General features: G+C 35.1%; 1 protein-coding gene across 1 annotated transcript; it reads left to right on the top strand.

Moving 5' to 3' along the window:
• Window positions 1-25,044, top strand: LOC121739084. Its single transcript, XM_042131403.1, has 13 exons — window positions 1-127; window positions 210-357; window positions 2,335-2,455; window positions 2,656-2,793; window positions 2,975-3,111; window positions 20,312-20,464; window positions 20,783-20,878; window positions 21,385-21,529; window positions 22,009-22,127; window positions 22,702-22,801; window positions 23,103-23,279; window positions 23,609-23,784; window positions 24,033-25,044. Exons 1-13 carry the CDS (start codon window positions 124-126, stop codon window positions 24,910-24,912), a joined length of 2,394 nt encoding a protein of 797 aa, XP_041987337.1. The 5' UTR covers window positions 1-123; the 3' UTR covers window positions 24,913-25,044.
• The last annotated feature ends 1,363 nt before the right edge of the window (window positions 25,045-26,407 follow it).

Here is a 26,407-nt window from a genome sequence, read left to right as displayed (position 1 = left end):
TGAAACACGTGTGTTTCTAGTTTCTACTAATATGAATACTTTTTTTGGATAAAAGAATAAAATAACTTTCGCTTGAATTTCTAGATACAACTTTGTAGTACTGCCATATCGTGAAGCAATAAAATGTGTAAGTAACGTTCTACGTAGTTGCGTATTCCGAGTTTCAGTCATTTGCATTCAATTCTTGAGAATATAATTGGAAATTGCAGGTCCTATATTAAAGAAGGTGTATGATGTGGATCCTAACAACAGTGAAGGAGTAAAGGAAGCTGTAACATCATTCTTTCAACACTTATCTAAACACAAAGAAGTGGAAACAAATGCGTGGTTACGTGCACTCGAACATGTAATTTGCCGGTATGTATCTGTTAGTTAATATTGATACAGCAGCAGGAGCTAGAGACTGACTCCTGGGCTGAATTGAACCATGATTCAATACTAATAGTGCCATACTAGTTCCAAAATCCAATTAAGATAGTAGATACTTTCTATACAGAGAAAAACATAAATTCTATACACACCTGGTGGTCCCGGTGAACTTCGTCTCACTTTAAAACCTTCCCTGGACTTATATGAATATTTTGAGACTAAAATTAGCCCAATCTGTTCAGCCGTTTTCGAGTTTTAGCATTACTAACACAATTTTAAATCCATTTTTATATATATAGACTTATGTGTATCCATTCGGATTTCCCCAGATTTGTCCTAGTTTTAAGGGCCAACCGAGGACTGTCTGGCCGGGTTTTTAAACAGTGTCCGGGTGAAATTCGGACACTTTTGTTGAGAGAAATCCAACTTTTTAGTCAGCATTGCTGCATGTGAGTTCATGACACATGCAGCAATAAACAAAAGATAAGCATACACACGGTTTCTTCTCTGACCAGAATCAAGTATGATGTCAAGAACTTGAGTTAATCAGATTTTTACCAATTCTTGTTGGAAAAGAGAGATTTTTTAACAAAATTTGGCTACAGGGCGATTTCGCTTGAGACGACCCTCAACACGAATTTTGAAAGTATAGCATTTGTTACATTTTCTTATTTAATTATAAATAAAAAGGTGTATATTTACTAGCAAAAGAACTTTTATGAGTAAAAATTGTAATTTGAATGATTTAGAGCATTTTGAAGTGATATCATCTAACGGCGCGAGAAAAACTGCTTATGCCACACATGATCATTTTTACTCTAAATCACTATCTCGAAGTTGAATTTCATTACATAATATTGACTGTATAATATAAGTTTCTATTTCGGTGCAAAAAAAAACAACAATTTTGAAATAGTTTTCAAACATTATTAAAGGAAAATTGCCATAGTTGCACCCGCGATAAAAAAGGTACAAAAGATTAGTTTTCTTGCTAAAATATGTTGTTAATAATTTAAAACTTTGTGAAAGTAAGGAGAAATGTGAGGGAAATTAGAATTAATCATTGGAACAAACTATTTTATTATTTTTAATAATAAAACAGAACATTTAAAGTGGTTTTGCTTTGCTGGCCCGCGATTTGCTTAAGTTACATTATTTAATTGTTTTTAGTGATTTAGATGATTTCTTTTTTCAGATCGATAAATGACTGATAATTAAAAAATAATAAAATTTTAAATAGTATTATTACAATTTACTAATAATATTATGTATTGCATATCAAAAATGTAGAAATTAGTGGCAGACTTATGAATAAATTCAATGTCTTTAGACTCGTTGCGCCCGCGATATTCTGATGTTGCACCCGCGATCGTGAAAATTGTTAATAATTCCTAGTACTTATTACTTAAATTAATTGTATCTAGTTAAATCATTTCTTTGTCTTATACACTTTTGAAATATGGGTTAATAAATAACTAAAAGTTCCACAATTAGCAGTATTCTCAAATGTACTCGTCCAAGTTCTTAATAGAGGACCAATTTAGTTGCACCCGCGATAGTACTTCAAACATGTTTTGTGGCTTTTCTTAGATTTAATTTTAGTTTTCATTTACAATTTATGATTGAACTAGTTAAAATGTATCCCTTCAAAAGTTAATTTATTTATAAATATGTTTTATTTTGTCAGTAGGACGCTTTAAGTGCGTCAAAATGTTGCACCCGCAATAATGGAATCGCCCTACACGTAATTGTAAATACTTTTAGAGGTGATTTTTGTCGTGCTTGACCGGCGACGACAATTTAGGTGATGGCAGCCTTAATTATGTGCAAAGCAGTAATTACATAATTTAAAAAAAATCTGTTCATTAAAAAAACAATTTTGCTGCTGTTTTTTTTTTGCCACTGAATAAATTCATATGTGACTAAATATCTTTTACAAAATGTCATTGTCTGCTGAAATTTCAGGTTCCCAAAGTATTGTGTATCACATAGGAATAATATAGAAGTATATGTCAGTGGTTACTTGAATACAAATGACTATTTTCAAGTTATTGAAGCTGCTAAGTGTGCACATGCTGTACAACAGGTATTTTGTATTTATTGAACGCACTATTGAGTAAACCTAGGTTAAAGTTAATCCTGGGTTAAATATCATGTTGTCTCTTTCATACCTTATGTTTTCTAATTTACAAAGACCATACAATATTTAACTAAGGTTAACTTTAGTCTGGATAGTGCAAGTTGGGCTAAAAGGTTTACACTTTACAAAACAATATTTTTTCACAGGTGAGACAGCCTCAAGACAAAGGAGCCACAGCGAAAACAAGCTGGAGATACCAAATTAATTCACTATGTAAAGCAGCACATACATTAATAGATGCTTTATTTAAAAATGCAGTTGATATGTATAAAGGAATTTCTGAGGTATGTAAATTGAAAATCAGCCCAGTATATTGTGTAATTTGTGTCCCATTTCCACACACTCAATTTTATGTGTGTATGAAAGGGACAGGTTGACTTGAGGAAGAATATATTACGGTTACCATAAAGATAATATTATTCACTATAGTGACATAGCACATCCTGATTTTCAATCATCTTTCAGGATAAAACTCCAAGTTCGAGTACTCCTTTTTCAAGTGTGTTGGATAATATTACAAAAGTGCCAAACAATGTTAACAGAAAGCCTCTATTGTTGACAAGACTTAAAAATATACTTGTATTCATTCAAGCTATGCTAGTGTAAGTATCATATTAATAGGCTACTTGACCTTATTTTTTTCTTCATGCTAATCGCTTCATAATCATTCATTATTACAAAAAAAACTAATATTTTACACAGTAGAAACCCATAAAAATGTTAATTGAAAAATATGCCTTATAAATGGCGCTGAAAACACTGTCCACCATAGTGTGACGTCATACGTTTTGTATTTTAAGCTCTCTTTATTGAACACTAGCTGTTGCCCGCGACTTCGTCCGCGTGGACTTCAGTTTATAGCGCGCGATGTCAACAAAATTGGTGTCAAAAGCTTTTATAAAAAAACCCTGGTACCCCTTAAATCAATACAGCTGTGCAGTGTGCACACAATAAGTACTTCATTTTTTATATTAAACTTTATATTTTATGCCAAATTTTAAAGCTTATTTAGCCCCCCAATTACACAACTTTACCCATAAACTATTTATCATTGATAGGTTTAGCCCCAATTTCACCAACATCTGTTAGTGTTAACAACTTGTTAAAATGTCCTGTCTTCTCTTTCATTCATATGAAAAACGAAACAGCTAATACGATACTAATTAGAGCATTAACTTTAACAGTCGTTGGTGAAATTTGGTCTTAAGGTTACGTCACTGCCTGCACAGATAAAGTACTGAGTTATTTAATACCGTAGAATAGATATAACAATCGAAAAAAATCTAGACTTAAATGTAAGATGATACCACCTCTTATAGGTAGACTTTTGAGCAAGCGTCAGCGCGATGTAGAAGACGCACGGCGCCATCTATTATGATTTTTTTAAACAAATTTACGACCCTTACAACCCTTTTTTCCAGTAAAAAAGTAGCCTATGTCCTTTCTCAGGCTTTAGACTATCTGTATACAAAATTTCATTACAATCGGTTCGGTAGTTTTGGCGTTTGGCGTGAAAGCGAGACAGACAGACAGAGATACTTTTTCATTTATAATAGTAGTATAGATTATGTGCACACTGCACAGCTGTTTTTGGGTATTTTGATTAATTAAGGGCCGCTCTACACCGGAATGGCAGCGGCGAGGCGAGCACTTTCAGCGCTGCCATTCCGGTGTAGCGCGGCCCTAAGAGGGGTACCACTTACCAGGGTTTTAAAAAGTTTTTAAATTTGACACAAATTTTGTTGACACCGCGCGCTATAAACTAAAGTCCACGCGGACGAAGTCGCGGGCAACAGCTAGTTATGAATAAAAACAATAATATATAATAAAGTAAGTATGATTAGTTTTGTTACAATAATGAAGTAAAAAATAAAACTACATCTGTTTTTTTTTTTTTTTTTTTTTTTAATGAAATAAGGGGGGCAAACGAGCAAACGGGTCACCTGATGTAAAGCAACTTCCGTTGCCCATGGACACTCGCAGCATCAGAAGAGCTACAGGTGCGTTGCCGTCCTTTTAAGAGGGAATAGGGTAATAGGGGAGGGTAGGGATGGGATGGGAATAGGGGAGAGTAGGGAAGGGTATCAGGGCTGTAGCTAGAGTCAAATTTGAGGTAGGGCAGCGTCGGTTACAGGTAGGGCAGAAGCAAAAAAAATCGGTCAAGTGCGAGTCGGATTCGTGCATGAAGGGTTTCGTACCGTTATAGATAAAAAATAGGCCAAAATTGTGTTTTTTGTAATTGAGCCCCCTTTAAATATAAATGTTATTTTAATTGTATTATTAATTAATTAAGTGATTTCGCAAAAATGTCCAGTGCCTACTGTTGCCATTAATATCAATATGCAGCAAAAAAGGCCAAAAAACACGAATCCTTAAATAAAGATTTTATTTTGTTTTTAGTAAGTATTTGTTGTTTTGAATTATCTCTAGGTCAATGATGTATTCAATTCATTCAATAGTTATTCTTAGATACTTAAAAAAAGAACAAGCGAACAATATGGTTAAACTTCTGGATGTAGCGATCCACGTGTGAGTGAGAGTGAGGAAATAATAATTAATTGTTGGGTTGGGTGATACGAGTCAATAGATACGACTAAAAATATATTTAGATTATTATTGTTTCTGCAAACTTATTAAAATAATAATTAATAATAAAATAACATAAAATATTTAAAACAGCTGAATTCTACGATTCGCCATATTATTAAAAATGCGAAGAACTCCGTTCAGATCAACTTTTTTTGTTCTTTTTTTTTCAAAGGCCAGAAATACCATACCAGCCATTCTTTCGTGACCCATTGACAGTCTTTGAGGCCTATTAATTGCAGTTAAAGTTGAAAACGTGGACTCGCACACTGCAGTACTACATCTTTTTTTTTTCATTAAGATTATAATTAAATGGACGCATCGCTTCATGTAATCGTGATTCAAATGCCATCTATACACAGAACAAAGAATTATTATCGATGACTTCTGTGGCCCAATGGTTGGGCGTGTGGCAGCTTAATCCGGGGGACGCGGGTTCGAATCCTGCCAACAGAACAAAAAGTTTTTAAAGGTATAATAAAAATCTTAACTATATAATGTATAGTTTATATAAGAATAAAGTATATTTCTGTTGTCTAATACCTGTAATGCAAGTCCTTTAGGTCTTCCTTTTTAGGGTTCCGTACCCAAAGGGTAAAAACGGGACCCTATTACTGAGACTTCGATGTCTGTCCGTCTGTCCGTCTGTTTCCAGGCTGTAACTCAAGAACGGTAATAGCTAGAGAAATGAAATTTTCACAGATTATGTATTTCTGTTGCCGCTATAACAACAAATACTAAAAACAAAATAAATTAAATATTTAAGGAGGGCTCCCATACAACAAACGTGATTTTCTATCATTTTTTGCTTAACTATCAATGATGACAACAGGTAGGCACTTGAAATTTTCACAAAGGCCTTAATAATATATGTAATTTAATAAATAATAATAAAAGTTAAAAAAAAATTAAGGGTTAAGTAGGTAGGTAGGTCCCATACTATTTTTGCTCTATAACGGTACGTGCGCGGTATAACCCTTCGTGCTCGGGTCCGACTCGCACTTGGCCGATTATTGGTATTTTTAAGGTAGGGCATTGTGATTTTAAGGTAGGGCATTGCCCCACTATGCCCCCCCCTAGCTACGGCCCTGAAGGGTATAGGGTAGGGGATTGGGCCTCCGGTAAACTCACTCACTCGGCGAAACACAGCGCAAGCGCTGTTTCACGCCGGTTTTCTGTGAGAACGTGGTATTTCTCCGGTCGAGCCGGCCCATTCGTGCCGAAGGATGGCTCTCCCACGTATAATACTGTTTTCATATATTAGAATTAAAATGTTGATTGCATTGATATATTTTCTGAATGGAATATAGGCCAACACGGTACACTCGAACTCCTTAGAAATGCAGTAGGAGTTCTATAAGATAAGATAGATTGATTATTATTATACCAAGTGATAATATTATTAAACATAATATTCTAACGTATTAAAAACTATAAACAAAAACATAATAACTAATAAGTATGATTAGTTCTATGTTACAATGAAGTAAAAAATAAAACGCCATCTGTTGAATCATATTAGAACTAAAATGTTCATTGCATCGATATATTTCTGGATTTTTTATAATATTATACATAAAATATGTTTAAGATTTTTGAAATTTTATTTTAATATACATCCAAGACCCAGGAACATTGAAAACTTTTTGTTCCGCCTGCGGGACTCGAACCCAGGACCCCGGGATGAGCGCTGGCCACGCGCAATGCGAATTCATTTTCATCGATATTTTCATGGAAATAAGATATTTTCCCACATCAAAATGTAGCCTATGTCCTTTCTCAGACTCTAGAATAACTGTGTACAAAATTTCATTGCAATCGGTTCAGTAGTTTTGGCGTGAAAGCGAGACAGACAGAGATACTTTCGCATTTATAATATTAGTATAGATTTTTTTGTATGCTAAATGTACGCGTCTAAAAGTGCCCAAAAATTATAAATGAATTAAATAAGAAATTAGAAATCATTTGTAATGTTGAAAACTTTTGGAGAAAAGTTTTGGCCATTTCATTTCCCGTCTACAATAAATGGAGATAATTTATAAAACTGATGTTTTATTTGAAATATTCAAGAAAATATATTTTACAAATCTTTCTAGACAAATAAACTTACATAAAACGATAGCGATAAAAAAAAGATATTAAATTACGAATAGAATGACGTCACATCCAATTCGGAAGTACCGCAAAAGCGTTTTCGTCAATACAAATCCTATTTTCATAAAATCATATTTTCAAATCGACTTTATTTTTCAATCATAAGCTTTTATTTGATGATAAGGGTGAAATACGGTTTCCTAGGCCAAGTTCTACTAGAAATATGTATTTGTTCAATGAAATTGAATATAGGTCAAGTAAAGTCTAAGCGATAAGTTGAGAATGGCGAAATATAGAGATAAGGGTCTTAAAAATACGTGCGATAGGTCATTAGATTCGGGAAGACGTCTACTGCTGCGTCCCCATCAGACATGGCGCGGCGCCGGCACCGTGTCTGATGGGGACGCAGCCTAACGTCTAGAAACATGTATCGGAAGCGTGTATTAGCACACAAAAAATTGCAAACGTTATAAGCAAATTAGGTTGCCAAAAAAATTGTATTACGTTTTTTGTTAAAAACTCCGAATCTATTAACATTTAAGAAGTTTAAAAAAAAGATTCTTAAAAAGGAGGAAATTTCCATAAGAAAACTCCCAGCTCTCGGAATTCTATCTCTATTATCTATACTAATATTATAATTGGGAAGAGTTTGTTTGTTTGTTTGTTTGAACGCGCTAATCTCAGGAACTACTGGTCCGATTTGAAAAATTATTTTACTGTTAGATAGCCCATTTATCGAGGAAGGCTATAGGCTATATTTTATCACGCTAAGACTAATAGGAGCGAAGAAATAGATGAAAATGTGGAAAAAAACGGGGGAAATTATGTGGAATTGCTTATGATATTATGAACAACTGGAGCAATTTTTATGTTATTTGGCAAACATGAAGAATAGACCACGTGAAGGGACATAGGCTATTATTTGCTGCAAAATGTACGGTTGCGTGAAATTCCTAAATTACGCAAGCGAAGCCTCGCGGATCATCTATAATATATAAAAAATCGTAGGAAAGTCAGTATATGTACAAAAATATTCAATATACAGTCTGTATATTGAATATTTTTGTACAATAAATAATTATTAGGGATGTGATCTACTATGCTAACGCGGACGAAGTCGCGGGCAACAGCTAGTCTATACTAATATTATAATTCTGCAGAATTTGATAGTTTGTTTGTTTGAACGCGCTAATCTCAGGAACTACTGGTCCGATTTGAAAAATTCTTTCAGTATCAGATAGCCCATTTAATGAGGAAGGCTATAGGCTATATTTTATCATGCTAAGACTAATAAAAGCGAAGAAATAGAGGAAAATGTGGAAAAAACGGGGGGAAATTATTTGAAAGGGCTTATTTGAACGCGCTAATCTCAGGAACTACTGGTCCGATTTGAAAAATTCTTTCAGTATTAGATAGCCCATTGATCGAGGAAGGTTGTAGGCTATATTTTATCACGCTAAGACCCAATTTCACCAACCTCTGTTTGTTAAATCCTAACAAGGCATTACTTAACGGACCTTGGGAAATTAAACAGATTGTTAAAATACTTATGTCCCACAGTAAAAATTTAACAGCGGATTAGTAAATGCAATGTTAAGTGAACAACGAGTGAACAACTATCAATTCGTTCATTCTTACGAATTAATAGAAGAATAAGGCGACGAAATTGCAATGTACAAGATTAATACGACATGTTTGCTGCAATGTGTCACTTTCTTCCATAGTAGTATAATAGTAGATAATGCGACCAAATTAAAATATCATTGATGGCATACATTTGTTACGCTATAAAAGTTCTTCTTAATTTACCAGGTTAATAATTATTATCTGTCAAAGCTGAAAACATGAATCATAATACAAACTTTTATTTGCATATTTCGGTTTGGTAATTTTGATGCAAGTTAGTATATTTGCAATGTCAAGGAAAATCCGAGGGCTGAATTTTTGACAAAGTGAAAATAAATAATTATTCATAACTATGAAAATAATTAATATTAAGGACGTAGCGGAAACATGGCGGAAAGACTCAAAAGTCAAAACAGATTCTTTTATTGATATTGCATATTATTGTCTTTGAAAGTTGTTATTTTGACTCATATAACAGCCTGTTAAATATTTAACGGACCTCCACAGCAGGAGTTAAATTTAACACCGTGTTAGGTGCTTTGACATGACATTAGCGTATGGTGGAACGCTCGATAGCTTCTTAGGCTATCTAACACTGAAAATTCTTTCAGTGTTAGATAGCCTATTTATCGAGAAAGGCCATTAACTATATTTTATTATTCTAAGACTAATAGGAGCGAACAAATAGAGGAAAATGTGGGAAAAACGGGGGAAATTATATGAAATTGCTTATTATCTTTATATTCTTAAGAACTACTGGAGCAATTTTTATGTTATTTTGCAAACATGAAGAATAGACCACGTTAAGGGACATAGGCTATTTTTTGCGGAAAAATGTACGGTCGCGTGAAATTCCTAAATTACGCAAGCGAAGCCGCGCGGAAAATCTACATATAATAAAATCGTAGGAAAGTCAATTCTGTACATTGAATATTTTTGTACAATAAATAATATTTGGGACGTGATCTATTATACTAACGCGGACGAAGTCGCGGGCAACAGCTAGTTATTTATAATTCTAATTTAACGCTGAAAGTAAGCCTCCGCGCGGCATTTTTATGTAGCGCGCGAGGCAAAGAGAATGGCATATACTACGTAACAAGAGGTCGGACTTAGAAGAAAAAAAATTAACATTTATTATTTTTTTTTAATTTAAAAAAAAAAAAATTAAGTGCAAAACCTTCCACTCTAAACATACCAAAAATTAAAAAAAAAAGAAATGAGCTCAAATAAATGTTTTATTTCAATAAAAATTATTGTACATAGCTAAATAAACACAAAACAATAAAACAGATTTAATCCACAAGGTTTAGGCAACAAATCCGTCCGCTGCGTACGCTTCGATTCCGAACCAGTGGACGCGCATCTTTATTACATACACACATAAGTATTATTGATTTGTTTTGTTACATCCTGTACATACGACAGCTGAAATCTATCGCGTGGGCTCAGGCCAGCTGTATATCACCTCACTTGATAGAGGATTTTCCCTTAGTGGCCGCACCTCTCATAATCCTATACCTTCCTTCTCCTCCTCCTAAAATCTCCTTAACAACCATTGCCTGCAGACTAAAATGTTGCAAACTAGTACAGGGACCTAAAAATCTGAAATTAATGAAAAGTTTTTTATTTACTTCATTTCCATACATAAATTATTATAGTTAATAACCATTAACCTTAACGTGCAATTAATTACTACAATAAATCAATAGACACATTTCAATATTTTCGAAATTAACTGCATACATACTGATACATTATAATATTTTCCATGAAATAATAATCTATCTTTTTCATATTAATAAAGTTTAAGTTGTAAATTATTATACAAATATGGAAATAATCACTATGACATACTTTGTATTATAACACAGTATGACATAGTTATGTTTTGCTTCAATTTATCAATTTACGGTTATATTTATATTCTACAATGGCTTACCCACAGACGTAAAAAAAGTACGGACGTAACCTTCTCTAATCACGAGTGAAGCCTAGTTATGGCCGCCCGTGTTGTAGGACGTGTGCGTGATATGAGGGTTGCCATATAAATCATAAATTTCCCTACTTTTAAATTTTGTAAACTCAGACAAGTTAAATGTATTTTTTATACTTAAACATATTTTTATGTTTTTTTTGCTTCAGAAATGTAAGCGGTTGTTAAAGATGTCATAATGAAAATATTATTTTTATGACACTATAGATAGAAAAAAAAACACATGTTACGTACAGAGAAGTATATTATTTACATAACATTATTAGTAATAATGATTATGTACAAACATTTACAATAATAAAATTATTACTAGCTATTTGACCGAGCTTTGCTCGGTATTCGATAAAACACGAATAAAATGACATTTTCTAAAAATAATTCCTAGCTAGACAGATTTATCGCCCCCGAAACCTATATAAGAAACCTGTATACGAAAAGATATAAGATACTTAAGTCCCATAACCCGTTTCATCAAACAATCAAGTAATTTTAAATAAATAATGGCTTGTTAAATCAGTTAACGGCCTGTTAGAGCTATCGAGAGTTCTACCATGCGCTAACGTCAAATCAAATCACATAACATGGTGTTAAATTTATTCCTGGTCTAGAGGTCCATTCAATATTTTCATTCCTACTAGGTCTCAATGACGCTCGAGTGACTACACCAATAGCACCTTCCCTCCCCTACTACTGAAGGAAATCTAAGACAACAATTTTATCTATGGACGCTTCACACCACGTCAGTCTGACCCCGTGCTAAGTACCTGAAGGACTTGTGTTACGGGTACCAGACAACGGAAATATATTTAATACTGTTATACCTACTATACATATATTTAAGATTTTTATTATATGATACACATATTTAATACACACCCATGACCCAGGAACTTTGAAAACTTTTTGTTCCGTCGGCAGGATTCGAACCCGCGACCCCCGGCTTGAAACACTGACAGCCCACCCACTGAGCCACAGAGGTCGTCAAACAACAGTTATATCCACTTTTGTAAATTAAGAAATTAATAGGGGTGTAGACTATTTTTAGGAAATATATTTATTTTACAGATGTACCATCAAGGAAGTTGATTCCTATGCAACTGACAGACCAACGTTATTTGGTCGAATACTTATGTCAATTCAATGTTAATTGTGATCTGTCGGCTGGGTTTAACGTAACGCAACCAAACTACTTATGTCCCCGATTTGCATAGGAATCAACTTCTCTGATAGTACATAAGTATTTTGTTACACCTAAAAATATGTATAAAAATAAATACACTCTTATTTCAATAAAAAAAATCACTTATTAAATATAAAAAATATTATAAAGTTATTAAGTAAAATATGTCCATTTTCGGTAATTCTATAATACAAACTCTCAAAAAAACAATAATTTGTATTAGATTTCGTTTACTGTCTACACCCCTATTATTGTATTCCTGCCTAATTACTGGTCAATAGTATGCTAAATACTTACATGACACTAATAAAAGACAATAAAATTAATTATTTGATTATTTAAAAATAATTTAAAATTTTCCCCGGTTTGGGGAAAATTTCCCCACTTTGTTATGGACATTACTGACCTGTTGAAGTTGAATTAATATTTACATTATTTTATCAAAATACTTTAAAAATATGTTATCTTACCTATGAAATATTATTCCTTGATGTTTTTTGTGTAAAGTTGTATTGTTCTTGCACCATTTTACAACACAAGATGGCATATTTATTTTTATTTATGAATGACAAAGATGTGTCACCGCGATGCAGTCTAATTGCGTAATGGCGGTACGATCGGCTTATTACAGTGCTAGTGTTTGTGCAAGATGTGTACATATGATCGCCTGGGCTTATTAAGGGTGCTTCACTCATTTCTTAATGGCGATCCGTCCGTATTTTTTTTACGTCCGTGGGCTTACCTTTCGTTTTTCAATAATTAATCCACTAATTTACAATTTTTGAAAGAGTTGCTACAAAATAATTTTCACAAACTGAAAATCGAACTTTGAATTTTAAACTTCTTCTTCGTCTTTTTTATCAACCAATCACAGTCGATCTTGCTTAAAAATTGTACAGATTATCCAACTTACTTTAGGTGCTACGTTTAAATTTGGAACCCAATTTTTTTTTGTTCGAAAGTTTCACCTACCTGCGCGCGGCTTCAAAACCGAGCACGTAACACTGATAATTTTTTTAAAGGTATTAAATATTAATTTAAAAATTTCAAAAACTTAAGGTGTATTCCGAATACTTCAAAAAATTTGCTCCCGTTGGAAATTTAACTTCAAGTTAATTTTTCAACAAATTAGACAAATGTTAACTAGCGAAATTTTTTCGAACTTCCGTCCTCATTGTACTTTCAATAAAATCTTAAATAAAAATTATTTAAGTTAATAAACAGTGAAATTGTTGATAAAAAAAATGTTTGTTTATACCCCGCGTTCCAGATGACGTTAAAAACGCTCACGGTCAAGACCGTAGTTTTTCCCGTTCCACTAGCATGTGAGCGTCAGTGATACAAACCCAAGTGGAACGGATTATGGAGCGTTTTGAGAAAAGTTTAAAAAAAGAACTATAAGTTTTTTTATACATAAGTACTTACATTGAACAGAACTTGGATATTCATCCTTTTCTTCAAATCGTAAATAAAAGTAATTGTTTATACTTAGTTACATTTATTTTACAAATAAAATACATAATATAATATTTGTTTCGTTTTTAGTATTACATTTTTTTTTTTACTGAAGTAATCATATTTTTTTTATATAGTTAAACTTTTATTTTATTTCAGTTTCCACATTGAATCATATTTTAATAAAAAAACCAAATACTTTGAATATTGACTATTGTCACATAAACGTTAGGTAACAATACCGCGTAATGCTAAGTCAAGTACGAGTAAGTCAACAGGTACAGGAGAAATGAAAATTAGTAATAAATTTTATAAGAAATCATTTGACCTTTCATTTAAAACAATTTCTTTTCCAATCAAAATATTTTATTAAATGTTATTTAATATAATATGTATTTCAATTAAAATATTATTTGTAATAAATTAATATGAAGCTTTTTTGTCTCTACTCTCTCTTCAAAACTTTCCGAACATGGCTTTCGCGATATATTACATTAAAATTTAAAAAAATAACTAGAACGCCCACTTTGACCCATCTTCGTCGAGGGTCGTTTTGAGCGAAAATGATGACGTCATGAGTGACGTCATAGCTGCGATCAAAACGACCGCGGTCGTCTAATGGAACGGCAGAAGGGGACGTTTTGAGCGTTTTGGTCAAAATTAACGTCATCTGGAACGCAGCCTTTGTAACCATATTGAGGACGATCAATCATGATGTTTAAGAAAATTTTTTTTCTAAACTAATAATTTAAACAAATGAAATAAAAAAACCGATTATAAACAATAAAATATTGTTATTAAGAAAAAAATTGTTTCTAAAAATCATAATATTTTCAAGAGAATAAAGGTAAGAAAAAATATTTTTTAAAAGCATTGAAATAGTCTATTGGTTTATAATTTTTTTATCAGCTAATGGCGGATTTTTTTTTTAGTTAATACATGTCGAAACAATTACGTGATTATAAATGAATCAAATTTTTTTTGACAATATTACTTGGATTTCTAGTTTTTTGTTCAAGTTAAAAAATTATTATAAACAAAGTATTAAATTCTTTTAAACTTTTATGGCGTGATCTTGTTAAGTATGTTTATATCAAGGCACAGAATATAACTATATTAGTAGTACCAACAGAAGTCCAACTCGTGAAACCCGATTAAAAAAATAACAACTCTTGCTGCGATACTATAAAGTTCAAATTCCGACCGCGCAGTGCTAGGTGTCTACAATTATATTTGCCTACATGTGCGCTTTCTTTCTATCGCGTAAGAGGTACCCTTTCTGACGAAATCAAGATTGTCACCTTTTAGAAAATAAAATAATCTTCTTTTAATTACTAAAGCTACTAATAGCAAACTTTTTTATGGTAATAATCAAATTTGAATAACCCAACGTATATTTTATAATAGTTTTATATTTGATTATAGTGTAGGAGCTGGTCAGGAATTTTTACAACTTAAACATGCGTATGCGGTTTGTTTGTAACAAATTGGTTTATTTGCTATGTTTGTGTATTTTTTTATCTTTTTTTTTTTTGTATTTTAAAGTCTTAAATTACTTTATTGAAATATTTCTTGAACTTTTTTTAATTGTTCATATTTATCAGATTAATAATGATTCTGTCACAGTGGTTAAATCAGTACGTAGATATATGCGACGAAAAAATCTTGCGCGCGCGTCACCGCTCGCTTGTGAGTCCCTTGTGATCTGCCCCTTTAAAGGGGTATTTACAGTTCGATACCTAAAGTCGCGAGTGGGACAGGCCTGATCAAGGGCTCCACGAAGTGAAAAATTTTTACGAAAATTATTTAAGACGAGCTTTTGCCCGCGGCTTCGCTCGCGTTAAGAAGTATTATAACATACAAACTTTCATCCCCTATTTTAACCCCTTGGGGTTGGGATTTATCAAAATCCTTTCTTAGCGGATGCCTTCGTCATAACATCTACCTGCATGTCAAATTTCAGCCCGATCCGTCAAGTGGTTTGGGCTGTGCGTTGATGTCTGTGCACTATGTCAATCAGTCAGTCGCCTTTGAGTTTTATAGAGCTAGGTCTGGTTCTCGGAAATATAATGTAGTATCTATGTCTACAAAATGAAACAATTCGGGGCTTATTTTGAAGTATAAAATCTATACTAATATTATAAATGCGAAAGTATCTCTGTCTGTCTGTCTGTCTGTCTCGCTTTCACGCCAAAACTACTGAACCGATTGCAATGAAATTTTGTACACAGTTATTCTAGAGTCTGAGAAAGGACATAGGCCACATTTTGATGTGGGAAAATATCTTATTTCCATGAAAATATCGATGAAAATTAATTCGCATTGCGCGTGGCCAGCGCTCATCCCGGGGGTCCTGGGTTCGAGTCCCGCAGGCGGAACAAAAAGTTTTCAATGTTCCTGGGTCTTGGATGTGTATTAAAATATTTTATGTATAATATTATAAAAAATCCAGAAATAGATCGATGCAATGAACATTTTAGTTCTAATACGATTCAACAGATGGCGTTTTACTTCATTGTAACATAGAACTAATCATACTTATTAGTTATTATGTTTTTGTTTATAGTTTTTAATACGTTAGAATATTATGTTTAATAATATTATCACTTGGTATAATAATAATCAATCTATCTTATCTTATAAAACTCCTACTGCATTTCTAAGGAGTTCGAGTGTACCGTGTTGGCCTATATGCCATCCAGAAAATATATCAATGCAATCAACATTTTAATTCTAATATATGAAAACAGATGGCGTTTTATTTTTTACTTCATTATTGTAACAGAACTAATCATACCTACTTTATTATATATTATTGTTTTTATTCATAACTAGCTGTTGCCCGCGACTTCGTCCGCGTGGACTTTAATTTATAGCGCGCGGTGTCAACAAAATGTGTGTGCACACTGCACAGCTGTATTGATTTAAGGGGTACCAGGGTTTTTTTATAAAAGCTTTTGACACCAATTTTGTTGACATCGCGCGCTATAAACTGAAGTCCACGCGGACGAAGTCGCGGGCAACAGCTAGTGAATTATAAAATCGTCAATTTAGGGTTAGTCGCCCCCATAAGATAGTGATAGGGTATTAGAGCGAGCGAGAGAAATGCGTAGCTCGATTTTTATTCGGCAGTATCCGCTTTTCTGACATTTCACTAGATTTAGTTTAGTGAAAAAAAAAAAAAAAAAAAATATATATATATATATATATATATATATATATATATATATATATATATATATATATATATATATATATATATATATATATATATATATATATATATATATATATATATATATATATATATATATATATATATATATATTTATATATATATATATATATATATATATATATATATATATATATATATATATATATATATATATATATATATATATATATATATATATATATATATACTAAATTAATATTTAAAAAGTCGTCTTCAGTGTGACGTGCTCGGTTTTGAAGCCGCGCGCTACCTAAAAATGCCGCGCGGAGGCTTACTTTCAGCGTTAAATTTGAATTATAAATAATAGAGATAGAATTCCGAGAGCTGGGAGTTTTCTTATAGAAATTTCCTCCTCTTTAAGAATCTTTTTTTTAAACTTCTTAAATGTTAATAGTTTCGGAGTTTTTAACGAAAAACGTAATACCATTTTTTGGCAACCTAATTTGCTTATAACTTTTGCAATTTTTTGTGTGCTAATACACGCATCCGATACATTTTTCTAGACGTCTTCCCGAATCTAATGAGCTATCGCACGTATTTTTATGACCCTTATCTCTATTAGGGTTGCTGGGGATTCCTCTTCCGCTTCCTCATAATGAGGAAGTTCCGCAATATTTTGGGTTCCTCAACCGTTACCGCATCCTCATAAATAAAAATAAAAAAATCCTCTTCCGCTATCGCTTCCTCAAAATTTAAGAGGAATTTATGAGGAATTTCACTGCGCATGCGCGTCGCGTATCCAATCATGGCAATGCACACGCCAGAGCCAGAGAATTGTATCATTCACTCATCTTTTTTTGTGTGCGTGTGTTGTGTATGTTTTTTTTAATTGCTGAAGGCAGGTCATCTATTGTGACTCCTTCGCATTAGAGTACCGTCCCCAACCCAATGCTGCTCATAAATTGAACGATGTGGTTAGGGTTGGTGCCACGATTTTTCTCTGTGGATGAGTATTCGTAGCGACCAAGGTGCATGTCCCTGCTCTGTAGTAGAGCAGGACAGTCAAGGAGAAGGTGTATAGGTGTCTCATCCTCCTCCTCGCAGAATCTGCAAGTCGTTAAGCTACTAACACCTATGTTAAGGTGCTTATTGAGCTTGCAGTGCCCAGTTAGGCTTCTGGTAAGAATTCTTAATTGATTCCTACCCATGGTAAGCACTATTTCTGACAGTTTCTTGTTAAAGCCAGGAATTTATGCCTTGGAGTGTTCAAGGCCAGGGCCTGTAGACAAGTGGCAAAGCAACGCTAACGCTAGCGTGAGCGTCTACGGGGGCAGGGGTCTCACCCCATTGCTTTCTGCCTAGTTCGCGAGCCCATTCCTCGAGCACTTGCTTTGTAGTACTGGGAGATATTCCGCAGACCGGTTCTGGGCCATATATGAGACTCTCGGCCCCAAGCCTAGCCAGTTCGTCTGCGGTTTCGTTGCCGGGGACGTTACTGTGGCCCGGGACCCATACTAGGTGTATTTTGTTGTCCATTCCTAGCATGTTAAACGTCTCAATGCATTCCAGAACCAATTTCGACGAAACTTCTGCAGCAGTCAGTGCTTTAAGTGCAGCTTGACTATCAGAAAGGATAAAAATATTTTTGTTAACTAGTGCCATCTCTAGGCTTTCTAGTAAGTAACCGATGATTGCGAAGACCTCAGCCTGAAACACGGTCGCAAACTGGCATGTTTGCCTCTTGGTGGCTTGTCCCCGTAGAATCCGGCTCCCGCACGGTTCTTTCCTTGATCCATCCGTGAACCAAACTATATCGCTAGAGCGAACATCAATTAGGATTATTCCTTCCCAGTCCTCCCTGGCAGGTATAAGAACCTGATATTGCTTCGAAAAGCTATGCACCTTGATCATGGCATCTGATGACATGTCCATGATGGGTGATTCACGAAGAGACTGTTCCAGCTGCCAAATGGGGCGGAGGCCTAATTCGTCCTGCCCGCCGTCCTGGCCCTGAGAGCCGCCTTTCTGGCCTCCACCTGAACAAGCAGAGGAAGCGGAGTTAGGTTGATCAGGGCATCGAGGGAAGCGGTGGGTGTTGACGAAAGCGCACCCGTGATTATTAGGCATGCCAGTCTCAGGACGCTGTTCAGATTTTTGCGACAGTTTACTTGTTCAGCCTTTTTTGCCACACTACGCAGCCATATGTAGTAATCGGTCTCACTACGGCTGTATAAAGCCATTGTGTGTTACTGAACTCCTGCTAAATTGCTGGACCGATTTTGATGATTCTTTATTGTGTGTGTTTTGAGAATGGTTTAGATTCATAGTTTGGTCCACTGGAAAATGCCCTTTTAATAAATTTTTGTGTAATGTATGTACCTAGTTATGTACAAACAGGACAAAGACTTTTGGGTTGGGTCCGCAGTCCGCTAGTATTTATAATTTCCTATCATCCTCTTCCTCATCCGCTTCCTCTTCCGCTTCCTCATCCGCATCCTCTTCCTCAAAAAATATCCTCTTCCTCATCCGCATCCTCTAAATTTGCGCGTGAAAATTTCTCTTCCTCCTCCTCTTCCTCATAATCACTTCCTCAACAACCCTAATCTCTATATTTCGCCATTCTCAACTTAACGCTTAGACTATATAGCCCAGGGATGGCAAACCTTACCTTATTAACTTTTGTGATCAGTAGCATTTTCAATATTTTATCTTATGTGGCATGCGGGCCATTGGTTCGCCATCCCTTTTTTTTTCGTTAGGGAAATGCATTTACGCATCCCCGGCGGTTTGGGGAGGGCCACCGGGGTATGTGGGACTCTCTGGGGGCGGTGAAGGCCGCGCCCGGGCATAGCCACTAAAACGCTAACGGTCCTCCTGCTCTTCCGCTTTAGGCAGAACCACGGGATACGCGGAATACACAACCGCGACGCTATATCTTATTGCCATGTTATGTTATTGTATTAAGAGGAGTCCACACCGCCCTTTTTTCCATACAAACGTTGTCCCCTGTTTCTTCCCTGGATAATGCTAGTATAGTTATAATTTTTTTCCTGAATATCTACGGCCACTAATACAATGTCCCTATGTTTTCTTTTTTTTCATAATTTAATTATTAAATAAGATATGAACGTTCAAAAACCCAAAAAAATGGCCTGATTTTCCGCTGTGTTCAAACGTCCAGAAAACAGATTTGGCTAGATTATACAAAAAAAAAAAAACAAAACATAGGAACACAGTTCAAGCCTTTTTTTAATATTTAATGAAAAAAGTACTTAAATCGGTTAAGTTTTGGAGAAGGAATCAGGGGACAACGAATCGTTGATTTTCTGGATTTTCTGCAGTTATCTCTATCGCGTTCTGCGGTATAGGCTTGGGGTAAGGGAGACAGCTATAGATATTACACGTACTTTTTTTTTCATTTCTCTAGCCCCTGGTGTATCCTCTTAAGTTGTTGTATTGGGCTAGGTTTCTGTAGTGTCTTTTCTCTTTCTGTACTTACACAAAACATTTATTTATTTTACTTGTTAAAAATAATATTGACAATAATCAATACTGTTTTGTCCTTGTCTCTCCAGTGCCTTAAACAATGTAACAATTATTATTTTAGTATTGTAAAGCTTCTGCATTGTTAAAATATTTTCTTTGTAAGACTTAAGAAGAAAAATAATATGTATCAAATTGTTACAGCGAAATATACCCAGTGGCAAAACCTATAGAGCCCCAAATAATTTTGGACTTGGCATTAAGATCGCAAAGTGTGACCAGTGGAGCAGAAATAAACCAACAGCTAGCTGACATTAAAGTTGAAGCGCTAAGGACTCTAGATGCTTTAGTTATATGGTAAGAAATTACACATGTACCAATCTATGCTAAGCAAAAAAATGAGGAGGCAAATATAAATTGTCCTCGTAGAGTAATTCGAAATTCAGCACAGAGAAGTAAACGGGATAAGATATTTTATGTATGTACTTTAAAGCTCTATTTTATTTTCATTCAATTGATATGATGTATGTATATTGTTGTATAATATTAAGAAATACATAACACCTCAGATTCCCATGCATTAGCAATAGTAACTATAAATTGTTGATATTTGTGTTTTATAAAAATTTGTGTGTTCTTTGTAACAGCAAAATTTTATAAAATAATATTTTTCAGCCTGGGATCCAACCTATTACCATACTCGCCATTGATAGTAAGATTTGTGATGCAGACTTTGAGATGGAGCAGCGACAATCCCAGTGAAGAAGCAAGGTAGGAAGATTAATTAACTATAACCAAAATCCCAATTAATGCAGCAAAAAAGATACATTAAAGTAATGAGCTTAGCAATATGCTGATAAAAGGGAGCATAAGTGTCTGTAATAACTGATAAGACACCTCATGAATAAATAGGATGTGATCACATGTCAAGATCATTTGGAGGGGTCATCACAATGCCTGTTAAATGTTTTTTAAATAACTTTACTTTCCCACTCCTGCAGGCTTAGCATGGTTACCATAGAAAGAGTTTCTTTCTACAGAAGAATAGACAAAGTGACATATATAAAGAAAATTTGCCATTTTGTCACTAAAATCTGTCAGTATGTCCATTCTTTCCCCTTTCTAATGTAGTCATGCTAAGCTGCACAAAGAATGTGGGAATGTAGCAGAATGTGGAAGGCCTCTAAGAAGTAATTTTCCCGATTTAGCGCACATTTATCCTTAGTAGACTTGGCGTTCTAGTTATGCTTATATTTTTTAACCTTACTATATTTCAGTTGTGTACGCTGTCACGCGTACCGCTCGCTCCGGCGCTGGCTGTCGGTGCTGCGGTGTCACAAGTGCGGGGACTCGTGGCTGGAGCAGCTGACCGCTCACATACTCGACGATATCACACCCGCTACTAAAACTGTGCAGCTAACTGTAAGTTTACTTTTATTCCCCTTACTGATGGAAGTGCACACAGCAAATAAAAGGTGTGCTTGCCTTTGTCTATGATTTTAAATCTTATATCTTTAAACGAGCAATTCTTGTATAATATATATAATTGGAATCTCGGAATCGGCTCCAACGATTTTCATGAAATTTAGTATATAGGGGGTTTCGGGGCGCTAAATCGATCTAGCTAGGAATCATTTTTAGAAAATGATTTTATTCGTGTTTAATCGAATACCGAGCAAAGCTCGGTCAAATAGCTAGTATTACATATATTAAAAATGTCACATCACAGACAAATAGAATATAAATATTTATATTGTTAAATTATAATTATTTATTTTGTTGTTTTGTGTGTATGTACCAGTTTTAACATTATTCTTTTAATAAATATATGCATAGCTCCCACTTTCTTGTTCGTATAAAAAGTATTTTACGAGTAACTCTGTGTGAAAATTTGTTTTCAGATTGGTCCCGCCCCAGTGAAACATATGAGTAAAAAGGCGCGGCGGAAACAAGCGAATGCGATGCTGAAAGAGAGTTCTATTGCAGTGCACATGCCAGGGGAGAAAAATAAAATACACTCGTGAGTTACAAATATATTCAACACAAGCTATTGCCTGTAGTAATACAAGTTTGGCGAGTCTTAATTCGCGAGGGAATCGTAAATTTTTCGGGAAAAAAAATATGCTATCAGTATCCCAGGGTTCAAAATTCAAATAAAGTCCATATTATATTTCACCAAAATTGGTCCAGTGCTTAGAGCGACGACACACAGGCAGAGGCTGTCCACATCTCCACGTGACGACGTCGTCAACGTGGAACGGTGCGGTACCGTGCCATGTTAACGTAACGTAAAATGCATGTCTTTTTTACTCTCTTTCTCCGTTTTTAACAATAGCAAAAGCAGAATACAATACAGCAGTTTTACAAGGCATGGCGACGTACAATGTTGTTATATCGTGATGTGCATTTTACGTTACGTTTACGTGCACGTCACGTCAACGTACCGTGCCACGTTACCGCACCGTTCTACGTTGATGACGTCGTGACGTGGAGATGTGGACAAGCCCTAACAGTGAAACACTTTATAATAATTATAATATTAGTATGAATACTGAATACACGCCAAATTAAAGTTACGTTACGTTTCTTTACAGAAACAAAACAGTGAGCAATGAAGTGGCAATGGCGGCTTTGAACTGTGCAGAGATATTCCTCACAGTTTGTGGTAGATTCCTCAAACCCACAACACATAAGGTAAAATATACATTACATTGTTTTAACTTTCTTGCTAAACGTGGCCTCGTGAGAGTTTCTTACGCCGCGCAGTTCGCAAACCGATAATAAGCATCATAGACTTTCCAGAAAGAATTACTTTATTCGGAAATAAAAAAACTATTTAGGATTCCCAAAATGGTTTAAAAATTTTAAAGGCCTCATATTAAAAAAATGTGTACTGTGATTATAAATGATATCATTAGGTTATATACTGATGTATTATATAGTTGATTTTTGAGTTGTGGCCTCACTTTATATTAATTATGTTTTCTATTTACAGATTTATCAAGAGCGCTTAGTCCGCGAGTGTTTCAACGCCGATTCGTACAAGAGCGAGCAATTGTTGGCCCTTCTCAGTGTGTTAGAAGCTTCCAGAAAGACGACACCATTTGGCGTACCGCCGCCTACTCAGTACTGTCTTCATCTTTATAGTGTACTATTGAATAGAAATGAAGAGGTAAGTTATTTTAAACTAGATGACGCTCGCAACTCCGTTGCGCCAAAGTTAGTTTATTGCGCGGGAACCGTACATTTTTCCGGGATAAAAAGTATCCTATGTCCTTTCCCGGTACTCAAAGTATCTCCGTACCAAATTTCAGACCCTGGTTTGGGCGTGAAAAGGTAACAGACAGACAGACAGACAGACACACTTTCGCATTTATAATATTAGTATGGATTAGTAATTACATTTTAAAATACTTTAAAGTGGGACACTTCGTGCCTCAATATTATGTCTTATCTACAATAATATAAAAAAAAACATAAAGTATACTTCTCGTCTTACAGATATCAAAGTTCTGCTCACAAGCGATATTGGACATAAGGCTGCACTTACACTGTTCGCCACCGTCACTCAATTATAACTTAGAAACGCCCATATCAGAACAGAATGGAAGTAGCAAGAGAAAGAAGGTTTCGGAGAAGAATAGAGCCGCCTTAGAAGCTCTTTTGGGCAAAGACAGGTTAGTCAATGTATTTATTACTAGCGTAATTTTGTAAAGTTTTTTTTAAGCTTTTTGCGACTTAACTACTCAGGGTATGTAAAGCACATGTTATTCTTGTAAAGTAAATTAATTCTTTTGAAGCTGAGAATATAATAAAAGCCTATGTCACAACAATAATTTACTTTATAATGTGTAAGTACTCGTATAAATATATTTTTGAAGACAAGACATTGTTAACCATTTAGTTAACCCCTTTTTTGTTTTAGAGTGACGCAACTTGACTATGATGTAATAGTTCCCGATGAGCCATCGCCTAAGAAACCACGACTAGAAGTACAAGACAATATAAGTATCAGTAGTGGATCAAGTAGTTCTGTAGTCGTCAGTGATGAATCAGATGACGATGTTCAGGAGGTAGAAATAACTGCTGAAGAAAGTGAAAAGACAGATAACATAGAAGAAACAGTTGTGAACAAGACTGTAGAAAACAATATTGAAGAAGAAATAATGGTAGGTAAAATTGTAGAAAATAATTCAAATGACAATGTTGATTCCACGTCACAAAATGAAATCGACACTCATGCAACACAAATTTCTATAACACCAGAAAATCAAACTTTACATAATGATGATGTTAATTCATCTTCACTTGATATAAATAACAAAATAGTGTCTGAAACAAATGGAAACTTGTCACAGAAAGGTAATGCAATACATGAAGCTGCAACACAAGCTTTTAACGTTTCAAATGATACATTCGATGATGAGGAAAGACCCCTTTCTATGGAGGTAAGCTACGACTATCCAAACACGGGAACAGAAACGGTCACAGTACTAGAGAAAGAAGATGGTGACAATCTTCCCAGTACTAACGAAACAGATGACATACAAATAACTTGTGGACAAGTGATAAAATCATCCCAAGATGCGTGTGATAAAGTATCGAGTAGTATTGATGATGTACCAGAGTCGAAAGTGAATGGAACAATCACTGTGGATATTGTTGAAAATGGTTGTGACATGGGAGATAAAAAACCTGTTTTAGTAAATGGAATTGCTAGTGTGGATTCTATAAATATGAAGGACAAAAATGAGGGTATTTCAGTTGACGACATGTTAGCTGATTTTGTTGATGAAGTAAATTGATAAACCTATTTCTATATATGACTAAGTGTCATTGCTATAAGCATTTATTTTAGTTTTAGCAAGATAATTTTACTTGTAATGCTATTCCTTTTTATTTTCAATATTAATTCTACCTAATACGTCATAATCTGAGGGGTTGAGGGAGCAGCGCCATCTACTGGCTAACGTGGATACTGCTTTGATCCCATTTAAATTCGCGTTTACGCGCTCGATGCGTATGATCGAATAAAACTCGCACTAACCCCTCTGTATTGAAATAATATTACTTATAGTCAATATAAAATAAGCATAAAGCAAACAATTTTCAATAGCCTACATTTTTGATTATATTTTGCTGTTATTTTTCGTGTTTTTATTCGTCCTAAATAAATCCATTTAATTAATGTCTATTACCGGTACCGTACGGTTAAAGGAGTGAGCACACTGCGACGGGCCGTGCCGGGGCGCATCGCAAAAATCCGCCTCCATACAATTTGTACGGAAGCGGATGCGCGTATCGCACACTGTGCCGGGGCGCATCGGCGCGGATTTTTGCTTGGCGGATTTCCGTCAATGCGACACGGCCCGACAAGACCCGCTGCGCCCCAGCAACAGTGTACTATAGCAAGCGGCGCGCGGATGTGATGTGATGCAGCCCGGCAAGCCTCGGCTCAAAATCCGTCAATGCATTGCGCGCCGACCCGCCCCGGGCCCCGGCACAGTGAGAGTTAAAATCCGTCAATGCGATGTGACCCGACCCTGCAATAGTGTGCTATAGCACATTTTGCGTTGCGCTGCGAACCGACCCGCGCCGACAAAGTGTGCCGAACCTTAACGGTACCACTTCAATCTTAAGGATCAATTTATACTAGCGCAGAGTCGAAGCGCATTGAAGCGAATATTTATTAAAACTGAATATAACAAATTCAACCTTAAATCCAAAGCGTTAACGCACTTTATTACTTCTGAGAATTTTAAAAAGGCGCGCGCATCTGCGCGAATTCGCGCCGATGCGCCCGACCAACGCTGATTGACCTCGCAGAAGTTACGCTCTGGAGTTAAGGTTGAATTTTCTGTGTTCAGTTTTTGGGAATTCGCTTCGCTTCGACTCTGCGCTGGTATAAATTGACCCTTAGTTTCATTCATAGAGAAAATTAAACATATAGTCTGTCAAGAAAAAGTTACGTCCTCGTTACGCCTCTAGTCCGCCGGTCGCGGTTCGCTGCGAAATCGCGGCGAAACATACGCAAAACAGGAATAAATATAACCACTGACCTCCATTATTGTATAATGGAGATCAGTGAATATAACGCATTGTCGTGTGGCAGATTAAGAGACAGTAGGGCGATTTCCCACGAGTACACGACACGACACGATTTAAGATTCTGTACAACAGGCGTCACACAGGCTGTCGTTTGAACGTTTTCACACGAGCGACGATTTCTGCGACGACACCGTATTCACTTATGGCTGGTTTACACGTATTAAGTAGATAATTAGTCAACTAAATTTTAAC

This window comes from Aricia agestis, chromosome Z, assembly GCF_905147365.1.
Source record: "Aricia agestis chromosome Z, ilAriAges1.1, whole genome shotgun sequence".
NCBI lineage: Eukaryota > Metazoa > Arthropoda > Insecta > Lepidoptera > Lycaenidae > Aricia > Aricia agestis.
The sequence above is the reverse complement of the archived record's forward strand: the minus strand, read 5'-3'. Positions and strand labels throughout refer to the sequence as shown.

What these genes read in the sequence shown, in the direction of transcription:
- LOC121739084 (XM_042131403.1), top strand. An exon ending in CTAGATGCTTTAGTTATATG is followed by an intron (nt 20,465 to 20,782) that starts GTAAGAAATTAC and finishes AATATTTTTCAG; the next exon opens with CCTGGGATCCAACCTATTAC. An exon ending in CTAAAACTGTGCAGCTAACT is followed by an intron (nt 21,530 to 22,008) that starts GTAAGTTTACTT and finishes ATTTGTTTTCAG; the next exon opens with ATTGGTCCCGCCCCAGTGAA.